At 35.3% G+C, this 12,857-nt stretch overlaps 1 protein-coding gene across 4 annotated transcripts in view; it reads left to right on the top strand.

The window, feature by feature from the left end:
* The window catches only part of CYLD (CYLD lysine 63 deubiquitinase), a 60,015-nt gene that overhangs the window by 2,723 nt on the left and 44,435 nt on the right, over window positions 1-12,857 (top strand). For all 4 annotated transcript variants that reach the window (XM_050774787.1, XM_050774790.1, XM_050774788.1 and 1 more), the window contains exons 3-5: window positions 4,855-5,481; window positions 6,879-7,181; window positions 9,677-9,782. In XM_050774787.1, the coding sequence (XP_050630744.1) occupies window positions 4,978-5,481; window positions 6,879-7,181; window positions 9,677-9,782 (913 nt within the window). In that variant the 5' untranslated portion in view covers window positions 4,855-4,977. The remainder of the gene's footprint in view (window positions 1-4,854; window positions 5,482-6,878; window positions 7,182-9,676; window positions 9,783-12,857) is intronic.

The following is a 12,857-nucleotide window of genomic DNA, read 5'->3' as shown; positions in this document are numbered from 1 at the left end:
AGCTTATTTCCTGATCATCTTTCCATTGCCTTCATGGAAAATTGATAAATATTTGTGCCTTCCAACCCTCATCTTGGTTTAATGACTTTATCTTAATACAAATAAGTTCCCCTTTACTTAGAATCCAGACCATCAACAAGCTCAGATAACCAGAAATGTTTTCAAATCTATGTGAACCTGAACTGTTCTCCTTCTTCAGTGTCCCCAAAGGAAAGGCCTTGTGTTCAACATGGCTTTAGGGTTAAACATATTACTGTGTTTCAACTCGTTGGTAATTTTCATTCAGTATTTATTAGCAGGATATTCATAATCACACAGTTATCCAGCCTGAAGAAAGACAGTATTTAGATGAGTCATTTGTGATATACTCACTCAAAGTGATTCAACCTGCAAAGTAATAAGAGAATACAAATGAAAATTTCTCCCTTCACACTGACCCCTCATCCCCACCTGCCCTACAGTGACTTTGAATTTAGCTGTGCTTCTTTTTCCTTCCGTTGTCTTACTGTTCCCTAGGCCTTTACTTAAAGGCAGAAGCTGAGTGAATGTGGATTGATGTTTTTTGTTGTTGTTGTTGTTGTTCTTTCCTTTTTTTTTTTTTGAGACAAGGTCTTTCTCTGTCACCTAGGCTGGAGTGCAGTGACGTGATCATAGCTCACTTCAGCCTGGACCTCCTGGGCTCCAGCGATCCTCCCATCCTTCCGAGTAGCGGGGCCCACAGGCATACACCACCACACCCTGCTAATTTTATCTTCTTTGGTTTTTTTTTCTTGCTTTTGGGACAGGCTCTCATTCTGTCGCCCAGGTTGGAGTGCAGTAGCGCTATCACAGCTCACTAAAGCCTTGAACTCCAGGGCTTAAGGGATGCTCCCACCTCAGCCTCCAAAGTGCTGGGATTACAGGAGTGAGCCACTGTGCCTAGCCTAGATGATGTAGTTTTCACTATCTAACTCTGTACTGAAAGCATAAAAAATACCAAACTAACAAACCAACCTTCTTGATGATAAATAACTCATTTACAATGTGATTTAGATCTTTCCCTTCATAGTGTGTTGAGTCAGTGTTTACTGCTTGGGGTACCTAAGACTTTAACTATTTAACTACTGTGCACATCCCAGTGAAAGTAGAATGTTGGCGTTATGTTCACCTCTATAGTGGGAAGAAATGTATGTTAGCATATTTTTATTGTAATACTGGTATTTTGAGTACTATATATACACACACACACACATATGAGTGTGTGTGTATATATATACACACACATACATATATATACATACATACATATATATATATGAGTGTGTGTGTATATGTGAGAGAGTACGTGACAGGGTCTTGCTTTTTCACCCAGGCTGAAGTGCAGTGGTGGGATCATGGCTCACTGCAGCCCTTCCCTCCAGGACTCAAGCCATCCTCCCACCTCAGCCTCACAAGTATCGGGGACTACAGGCACATGCCATCACACCTGGCTAACTTTTGTACTTTTTGTAGAGATGAAGTTTCACTATGTTGCACAGGTTGGTCTCGAACTCCTGGGCTCAACCTGTTCACTCACCTTGGCTTCCCAAAGTGTTGGGATTACAGGCGTGAGTCACCGCGCCTGGCTGAGAATATTAATGATCATTCAGTTTATTGCCTTGTATATCTCTAGGCTCGAGCTGTGAAGTTTCCCATTCAACTTTCTCTATCAGTTACAATGAAGAGAATCAATTTTTAATCAGATAGTTTCAAACCTGTTCTTAATGTATTCTTTCTGAAAGAGGAAAGGCTGTATCCTTTATTTTTGGATAATGCTTTTGAAATATTTGATAACTTGCGCTTGACTGTTCTAGTTGTCTAACATGACCCATCGTGTTACTAAGTCTAAGCTCATTTCCACTTGTGCTCATGAAAGTTAGGGAAAAAGTTACTGCTCCTTGTAGAGTTCACTTTAAAATATGGTACTTGAAAGCTATTGTTTATTACCCAAAGCATTTTCATAAACCTAGCAGTTACATCAATTTTTACTGTGGATTCCCTCCCTTAAATTATTTCAGAAAGCAAGCTTATAATCAAATTTATTTAACCTAGTGTCCTAATGCACATGTAGTAATTTAGTTTTGTCTTAATAATAGATTATTAGCACTAATGATTTTTATTTTAAATTGTGACATGAATAGTTAAGCTAGAGGACCAATAGAGTAGGAGCTGTTGGTATAAAGCAATAATTAAGATTCAAGGAAGTTTCTGATTGTAATATTTGAAGACATTAATCTTAGGAATTTTAAAAAGGAATTTCTTTTCAAAATAGAATTGCTTTACCCTTTTCAAAAAACTTTTGGTCCAAAAAATCTGAATATATTTTAAAGAGAACCAAAACCACAGCTCAGTGTTTTGGATGTTGCTTTTTGACTATCATAACCTTCTGGAAGTGACCAAAATATCTATTCAGTAAACCTTATGTGCGCTTTGCTCCGAAAGACCCTTTAAGAATGTATGCGTACCTCTTTTCACGATTGTTGCTTTGTTTTTCAAACACACAAACATGTTTCACCACCTGGCTTCTCAGAACTGATTTGAAGCAGTAAGTTGAAAAGCAACAAGGCCGTAAAAGGAGTCAAATGCATACAGCAGGAAACCACAGAAAATGGCTGATTGCAAGGGAAAACTCTAGACAGTAGATCTGTAGAAAGCATTCGTGACCTCAGGAAGCATAAGGTACAGCCTTTTAACAAAATAACAGCCTTGCAGATCAAGAGTTATGCAAAATAATTTACAGTCATAATGATACATCAACGATCAAGAAAAAACTAAGGACATTTTCTTGTGGAAAGTGTTGACCTGTTAAAAGCATTTTGGTCAAAAAGAACCAACACTTCAGTTTGGTCCTTTAAAGGAATAGAACCAAACTGAGGGGTTGGGTAGCTGTTTGGGCAGCCCTTAAAAGGAGTTTTGTTTATATGGTGTCAAGATAGAGGTTTCCACAGGTGTCTTATGTAAGTGGCAGATATGAATTGATACCATTCTTGCTGAAGTAGACAGTGCCCTCAAGTGGAATGAAAACACACACACCACAAAGAAGAAGAAAAAAAAGAGAACCACTTCATGCTACCTCTGCCTTTACCCTCACTGAGTGTTACACAGATAGTTCAGTCAGGTTGGTTTGAAGGGGGTGCCTAAGCTGTATCCTGTCTTGGCTAAACCACATGTCTCACGCTGTCTTGTAGAGGGAGAGACTTTTAAAAATGTTACCATTATGGAATACTTCATTATCTAGCAGTGCTTTCTAAAAGAAGCGTTCCTCTGTGTATAGATTTGCCAGGTTGTTTGATCATTAAGTGATTAAATCTAAAATTTGGTTCTTTAGTTTTAGGAGTATTTATTTCTGAATTGCTAGAATAAAATAAATATGATAGTGCTATCAATTGCAGCCATTATCCAGAATAATGGAAATGGATACCTCTAGCTCAAGGAAGGATGAAATAAGTACTGTATTTGGAAACCAGATAGCCACATTCTTATGACAGGGATACCTGGGAACTATTGTTTTCAGCAGAAAATTAATTAAAATAATAAAGTAAAGTCTCAGTTTGAATTAATGAAATTGTGTAGTTTTTTAACCATCAGTTAAAATAGGTTTGAGAATAAGGCTACTTCATTGGAAAGATTATTATTCTTGTAAAAATTTTAAATGAGGACCAGGTGCAGTTGCTCATGCCTGTAATCCTAGAACCTTGGAAGGCCAAGGCGGGAGGATCACTTGAGCCCAGGAGTTTGAAGCTGCAGTGAGCTATCATCACACCACTGTACTCAAGCCTGAGTGACAGAGCAAGATGCTGTCTCAATAAATAAATAAATAAAATAAATGAAAATTTGAAAAAGAAATCATAGAAATAAATTAGAATGCAATTATATCATGATATTCTCTTGCTCTGTGGTACAAGTTTTGATGCTACAAAATTGATTTTTAAAATATTTGTAATATAGTCACATTATAATATCTGATATTTGCGATTTGAGAAATTAGATGATAATTATGATTAATGTGATGAACATTGCCCATCTTCAGACAAAATATATGAAATGAAGTTTAGTCAGAGGTAAAATGTTCCATTATCAAAATATGGCCATATCATAGCTATCATTTATAGGCATGAGCCACAGAGCCCAGCCCCAAATGCTACTTTTAAAAGTTTATTAGTGTCAGAACATGGGCCAGGCCTGGTGGCTTACGACTGTAATCCCAGCGCAGTGGGAGGCCAAGACAGGAGGATTACTTGAGCCCAGGAGTTCAAGACCAGCTTAGGCAACATAGTGAGACCCTGTCTCTACAAAAAATAGAAAACTTAGCTGGGTGTGGTGATACGTGCCTATAATACCAGCTACTCGGGAGGCTGAGGTAGGAGGATCACTTGAACCTGGGAGGTCGAGGCCACAGTGAACCATGATTGTGCCACTGCAGTCCAGCATGGGCCACAAAAGTGAGATCCTGTCTCAAAATAAATAAATAAATAAAAATAAATTTTTTAAAAATTAGAATATGTATATCAGGGTAACCTTTAAAAGTTTTTACTAGAATCTGATTTTATAAATTTCATTGTCTTGGAAGCAAACATTATTGTGTTGTGTTTGAAAGTACCTTACAATTGGATTTCATTAATTAAATATGCACATTTGCAGTAGATAGAAGTAATATACTGTATGTCTTTAACTCTTTTAGATGTTTTTTTGAAAATATTTCATTTATGTATATGTGTTTACCGGTCAAATGAAAATTTTAAAAGTCTTCAGTCTTAATTTTCAGTCGTGTAGAATGAAGTCTAAAGTTTATTTTTGCTTCTTCAGCAGGCATTTAGATTTCTTTTCTTTTTACAGCATGGACACCACGTTGCTGAAAACATGCTTTGGGACTGCCACTGAATTTATTTTTTGCGGTTTTATGACAAAGTTATTAGTAGTTTCGTTTTTTTGAATTAGTATTTTGAAGTTAATATCACAATGAGTTCAGGCTTATGGAGCCAAGAAAAAGTTACTTCGCCCTACTGGGAAGAGCGGATTTTTTATTTGCTCCTTCAAGAATGCAGCGTTACAGACAAACAAACACAAAAGCTCCTTAAAGTACCGAAGGGAAGTATAGGACAGTATATTCAAGATCGTTCTGTGGGGCATTCAAGGATTCCTTCTGCAAAAGGCAAGAAAAATCAGATTGGATTAAAAATTCTAGAGCAACCTCATGCAGTTCTCTTTGTTGATGAAAAGGATGTTGCAGAGATAAATGAAAAGTTCACAGAGTTACTTTTGGCAATTACCAATTGTGAGGAGAGGTTCAGCCTGTTTAAAAACAGAAACAGACTAAGTAAAGGCCTCCAAATAGACGTGGGCTGCCCTGTGAAAGTACAGTTGAGATCTGGGGAAGAAAAATTTCCTGGAGTTGTGCGCTTCAGAGGACCACTGTTAGCAGAGAGGACAGTCTCTGGAATATTCTTTGGAGTTGAATTGCTGGTAAGTTTGATAAACCATTTTAGTAGTGTGTTTGTGTTTGTGTGTCTATGTGTATTTGTATGCACATACGTATTTTTCTCCTTTAAATACAAAAATATTTTCCCAAGAGTCTTCTGTAATTTTTAATATTCTTCATCCTTGCTGATGAATCCATGTTATGGATAAATCCATAATCCAAAACTTGCTTATAGTTATCACTGATAATATGTGTGAAAATCACCTTGGAGTTTATTTCTGTTGGAAAGAGACCCAAGAACTCTGTGATATGTTTCTAAGCTTAATATTCTTTCTCAAGAACTTAAATGTCAATTATATTTTGACATTCTTGCAAATAGAATTGCATGCCTTCTTTGCTTCTTGATTTAATTTTTTTGTTTACTTTTTAATGATGAATTGCGATGCTGTAAAGATGATGTTGAAAGTTTTAAAAAGCTATGTGCTATGATAGGAACATACAAAGAGGTTCACCTGGTTATTGCAGGCATTTATATTTTAGAAATTTTAACATTGCCTATATTAAGCATTAACACTACCAGTTGTAAATAGTTACATCAAAAGTTGTTGATTACCTTGCATTATCATCTGTAGGTTTCTTAGTTCTTCTTAATGTATGTTATTAAGTAATAACAATTTAGATATAAAATTTTTGAAAAAAAGTTGCAGAAATTTAAACTTGCTTGTGATTGTCCCTGATAATATATGTGAACATCCTTGGAATTTATTTCTACTGGAAGGAGACCCAAGAATGCTGTGATATGTTTCCAAACTTAATATTCATTCACAGTAACTGAAATGCCAGTTACATTTTGACATTGCCAGTAGAATTGCATGTCTTCTTTGCTTCTTGATTTAATTTTTTTTTAAAGCAGTGATTGTAAACAATTAGGAATTTGAATCCCGGTTAAGCCATGTACTAGCTGGGTTGCCAGGTTACTTAACAAAGCTACTTAACTTCTCTCATTCTGCGTGCTTACCAGTACAGTGGTGTTAATAGTACATGACTTGTAGTATTTTTGTGGTACATTGATACAGGATTTAGCACAGTGGCTGGCAGTAAGTGCTTAATGAATGGAGCTAACATTACTGCTATTTTAAAGTAACATTTTCTTTTCATAACCAAATTAATGTTAGAATCACAACGTGGAATTCAGCCTAGCTTTTTCATAATAGAGTTATGAATTGAAATTATCAGATAATATTTCAGCATCAGATACAACTTCTTTCTTATTTTTTTAAACACCTTAAATCCAACAGCGACTGCTAATAATTATATTATTTATTATATGTGTCATTTAGAATTTTTCCAGAGTGATTTTCCTGAAATCCCTAGAATGAACCCCCTTCCCTATGAGTAGTCTTTCTATATCTATTTCTTTCCCCTCTCTCTTAAAAACTAGGAAGAAGGTCGTGGCCAAGGTTTCACTGACGGGGTGTACCAAGGGAAACAGCTTTTTCAGTGTGATGAAGACTGTGGCGTGTTTGTTGCATTGGACAAGCTAGAACTCATAGAAGATGATGACACTGCGTTGGAAAGTGATTATGCAGGTCCTGTGGACACAATGCAGGTCGAGCTTCCTCCTTTGGAAATAAACTCCAGAGTTTCTTTGAAGGTTGGAGAAACAATAGAATCTGGAACAGTTATATTCTGTGATGTTTTGCCAGGAAAAGAAAGCTTAGGATATTTTGTTGGTGTGGACATGGTAAGAAACTTTTGGATTAAATATCTTTGTGATATATGTATTAGTTTGTATATATTTGTATATATACATAAACATATATACACATATATATTATATATGTATAGTTTATATATATATGTATTAGTTTTAGGACCAATTTACTTGCAAATTGAACACTTCGAATATTTAACATGATCTAATTTGGAATACTTTAAAGAGCATGTTCTAATTTATCTTTGCTAAAGGAGCATTGAAATAGAACAGGGGTCTAGATGTAGAATTACATTTAGTTTTTTTTTTTCCCATTTGAATAAACTGGAGTAATGTTCTCAATCTTTAAATTTGCCTTATTGTAGCTGACCAGTAGACAAAACAAAACAAAACAAAATGCACATATATTACATGACGTCCTATTTTTCTTTATTTTGAAAAAGTTTTTTGGGGTAATCTATGTTTTTTTATGATATTCCACACAATTTAATGGCTGATCTGGTTTTAATAATTAGTATATTTACTATTTTAATAATTAGTACCTTATTACTATTATTATATACTAATATAGTATATTACTATTATATTACCATTTTAATAATTAGTATATTTTAATAATTAGTATAAAAATCATTTATAGAAAATATCTGAGTAGAGGAAAACCACATTGATTTTGAGGAATAGACAATTAGAATATCTCACAGGATTTCATTCATTTTAAAAACCTTTTTTAATTGTGGTAACATATACATAACAAAATCTACCTTTTAAGCATTTTTAAGTGCGCATACGGTGGCATTGTGTATTCACGTTGTTGTACTGTCACTTCTACTCATCTCCAGAACTTTGTCATCATCCCCAAACTGAAACTCTGTGCCTGTTAAACAGTAACTACCCGCTTTCCCCAACCTCTGCTAACCACAGTTTCTTCTGCTTTCTGTATCTGTGAATTTGCCTGTTCTAGGCTCCTCATAAGAGTGGAATCATACAAGTTTTGACCTTTTGTTTCTGTCACTTATTTTTAATGTTTCCTTACAATCATACTTGTTAATAATGGATCCATTCCAGTGTGGCAGGTTGACTTATACCTGTGGCATTGAGAGAATAAGAAGAGAAAGGCCGAGACCATTTTTATCATATATGGAACATATTGGCAAGACTTTGTTATGTATAAAGAAAGAAATTCATATGGAATTATTGAACACTAGAATGAGTTAGGAGGGGACGTGAGTAGTAGTCTCTTATACTCACCATGGGGATGCTTTTAGTCGTTTTTATCTATTCAGGTACACCTTTTGGTTAGTAAGGTAATGTTTGTTTTAGTGTAGTGTTTCCTGTGCTTGAAAGTTTAGGAAACTCTATTTGATACTCATTGGTTAGTTACTAAACATTTACTCTTAATATGTGAAAAGTTAGAACCAGAGTAAAACATGTATGCCTCTCAGGATAGCTGACAATAAAGCACTCCTTTTAACCAATATTCTTTAAAGAGTAATTCTGTCTTTATTTCAAGAATTGTGGCCTGCATGGAGGGAAGATTGGAGAAACAGGGCCACTAGTCATCGGGGTTGGTCTCCCCTTGTGTCAGGTTCTTTACCTTGGGCCTCAAACTTGGCAGAAGCTGTTTAGGGTTTAGGCCTTGCCTTTTTCAGATGGCAGTCTGGGGTCACCTTGTTTACCTGGGGCAAGCTGCCTAGAGGTTTGCCCTGCCAGCTTCTCTTCCTGCCTCCGTCTGTCCCATAGTTGACTTGTGTAGACATTTATTCCAAACACTTCTATTATAGTCCTTGAGAGCAAATGCCAGAACTTCTTTCTTTTATCTCCTTTTCCTTCTATTCATCTTCTATTGCCAGGGGCATTTTAGCATGCCATGCACATTCGTGCCCAGGGCAGTTGTCTGGCCCATCTACTGATGTAGTTCCCTGAACAGCACAGTGCTAGTTGGCACTATATTAGAATATCAAATAATTAAATATAAACATCTCCATCTTGGAGAAGATTCCTGTATGCGCATAAAATGACAAAAGAACAATTAGAAAATAGACTTTTTATGTACAGAAAGGCATACAGAAGTTCAGATCGACAATATTTAAGTACTCAGGGAATATGAAGAGCCTAGGGCTAATTAGAGGCATGTTTCTGGGTGAAATAATATATTATTAATGAATCTTTCTATGCAAAACATTGTCTTTTAAAACCTCAAATGGGTGTTATTCCATAGACTAGTATGTATTGTTCAGTAAAGTACAAAAAACACTTTTGATTCTTTGCTTATCTAGGGGTTTACTATGTAACTTGGTTATTCTTGGATCTCATTTCCCTAAGGAAAAAAAATGAACAAACAAACGAAAAAAGCAAAGCCTTATTACTATGGCAACTATTCCTAATGTATTCTTTCTTTCTTTTAGGTAAAATTGTTAACATTTACCAGTGTAAAATATTTTGGAGGATTCTTTTGGAAAATACAGACTTTCACATTTACATTTCATTGAGGAGGATTTTAGTGTTTATTATTTAATTTCTAGGATAACCCTATTGGCAACTGGGATGGAAGATTCGACGGAGTGCAGCTTTGCAGTTTTGCGTGTGTTGAAAGTACAATTCTGTTGCACATCAATGATATCATCCCAGGTATGTTTTCTTTGTTTTATACATTTATAAGGCAGACTTTCTTTTTTTACAATTTTTTGAACATTTTTATTTTTTTTTATTTCATTAAGTTTTGGGGAACAGGTGGTATTTGGTTACGTGAATAAGTTCTTTAGTGGTGATTTCTGAGATTTTGGTGCACCCATCACCCGAGAAGTGTACACTGTACATAATGTGTAGTCTTTTACCGCTTGCCACCCCCATTCTTTCCCCCTGAGTCCCCAAAGTCCAATGTATGATTCTTACAGCTTTGCATCCTCATAGCTTAGCTCCTACATGTAAGTGAGAACATACAGTATCTGGTTTTCCATTCCTGAGTTATTATACTTCACTTAGAATAATAGCCTCCAATTCCATCCAGGTTGCTGCGAATGCCATTATTTCATTCTTTTTTATGGCTGAGTAGTATTCCATGGTGTGTGTGTGTGTGTGTGTGTGTGTGTGTGTGTGTGTGTGTGTGTATGTACTATATATATATATATGTTTATATATATATATATATATGTACAACATTTTCTTTATCAACTCGTTGATTGATGGGCATTTGGGCTGGTTCCATATTTTTGCAATCGCAAATTGTGCTGCTGTAAACGTGCATGTGCAAGTATCTTTTTCTTATAATGACTTTTTTTCCTCTGGGTAGATTCCTAGTAGTGGGATTGCTGGATCAAATGGTAGAGCCACTTTTATCTTTAAGGAATCTCCACACTGTTTTCCATAGTGGTTGTACTAGTTTATATTCCCACCAACAGTGTAAAAGTGTTCCCTTTTCACCACATCCATGCCAACATCTATTATTTTTTGATTTTTTGATTATGGCCATTCCCACAGGAGTGAGGTGGTATCATTGTGGTTTTGATTTGTATTTCCCTGACAATTGGTGATGCTGAGCATTTTCCCATATGCTTGTTGGCTATTTGTATATCTTCTTTTGATAATTGTCTAAAAGTGGGCTAATGTCCTTAGCCCATTTTTTGATGGGATTGTTTGTTTTTTTCTTGCTGATTTGTTTGAGTTCTTTGTAGATTTTGTATATTAGTTCTTTGTATAGATTGTGAAGATTTTCTTCCACTCTACTGATTATTTCTTTTGCTGTGCAGAAGCCTTTTAGTTTAATTAAGTCTCGTCTATTTATCATTTTTGTTGCATTTGCTTTCAGGTTCTTGGTCATGAAGTCTTTGCCTAAGCCAGTGTCTAGAAGGAGTTTTCCAGTTATCCTCTAGAATCTTTATGGTTTCAGGTCTTAGATTTAAGTCTTTGTATAAGACAAACTTTCTAATATATATGTTGAGAATGTAAATGTAAGCTTCAAGGTGTATTTTTGGAACTTGACTTTTATATTGTGGAACTGTTATTAAATAGGATATCCTTTGTTACCTTCAAATGAAAATAATTAAGATTTTTGTTTCCAGAAGTATATGAGTATAAGGGTGGCATTAATATGTTTTCATTCACTTTTTCATCACCTGTCCATTCTTAGTGGGGGAAAAAACACTTCCTGGTAATTAGAAGGATCAGAAAATGTAATAAACTGCTACCTGAGTGAGAGCTTGGTTTAAACTAGCAGGCTTTACACAGAAATTGGTCATCTAATCTAACCTAATGTACTGTGGAGAATATTCTTGCTAGATGACCTGCGAGATCCCTTTTGGTTTTGAGAAGGCATGATTGATCAGGGATCAGGACTTTAGTAAGAAATAGATTGCTCAACTTTACATTTAGAAGAAAAATCAAGCAGTCTTTTATTTTGCCTCAAACAAGTAGCACCTAGCATCTGTTGTCAGGTAATTGACAATTTCTGTTGATAACAGCATCAACAGTTTCATTGCCCTGCTGTTAGTGGAGCTCTCTGTGATATAGGCTAGTGCAATAAAGCCAACAGTGGCAGTCAGAGATGGTGATTCTCACTGAGCATTATGCAACTCTGATTAAAATGTCAGAAGGCCTGCAGGCAGACTGTAGCCAGGAATGTACCAGGCCCTGAGTTAGATGACTTAATACTTTTTTACATTCCTAACAAACTTACAATGTAGGTCTTAATGATCCCCATCTTGCTGATAAAAAGCTGGGGCTCCGATGGACAAAAATTACCAAAATCAAAGTAAATGGTAGAGCCAGAATTTAAATCCAGACCTGTCTGATTAGAACTGTGCTCTTTTCAGTACCTCCCCACCCCAAATCCTATTTGTATATTTAGGATGTGAAGACCTGCATAGAAAACCATACTTCTCAGTCTCACATGTGTACTTGGGAATATTGTTTCCATGGAGATATATTTTGTCTCTAATTCTATAAAAGCTGAATTTTGCTATAGCAAGGATCACAATTGAATAAGCAAACTAATTTTTTTTTTCCAGGTCATTTCAAGTCCTTAGTTTCTTTTGTTGTAAAAATGAAGGGACTAATACTAGATGATTCTTAAGGTTCCTTTTAGCCTGCACTGTTTGCCCTTCCTGTTTTCCTGTTGCTGGGGCAAGTAATCAATGCTTGTTTTTCACATTAGGGCATGGTTTCTGCTTTAGTTTTTAGCTTTACAGCAAGAGCACATTAATTTAGTTGGAGGTATAGGATTCAAACTATAGCGTTATTTCAATTTTACTTCATCAAATTGTGACATACTTTACTTGATTTTTTTAAAATCAATTTTTAATTTATTGCAAATGGAATTCCTAGCTATTTTTGTTTTTGGTTCCGGAAACAAATGGTGTATATTCAGGAAAAAGCATATATGTGCTTGATATTTTATTTGGCCAAATTTAATTTACTTTTTCATGATTGTTAATGGAGATAATACAATTTATTATTTTATGAATTAAAATACTTTTAACTATTATGATAAGTGCTTATCATTTAAAGAAGAGTTTAATAAAAGGCCTTTCCTTCATTCAGATATTATTAAGTGCTTACCTAGATGTTGGGGATATAGTAGGAAGAAAAACTGGTAAAAATTCTTCTTGTGTGGAGTTTTCATTCTAGTGAGTAGAGACAGTAAGTATATAATGTATATGATTAATTACATGATAATAAGATGGAGAATGATAAAGAACGTGAGGGGGA

This window comes from Macaca thibetana, chromosome 20 (assembly GCF_024542745.1).
Source record: "Macaca thibetana thibetana isolate TM-01 chromosome 20, ASM2454274v1, whole genome shotgun sequence".
NCBI classification, from domain to species: Eukaryota; Metazoa; Chordata; class Mammalia; order Primates; family Cercopithecidae; genus Macaca; species Macaca thibetana.
Note: the sequence above shows the minus strand (reverse complement) of the source record. Positions and strands in the feature narration are given on the sequence as shown.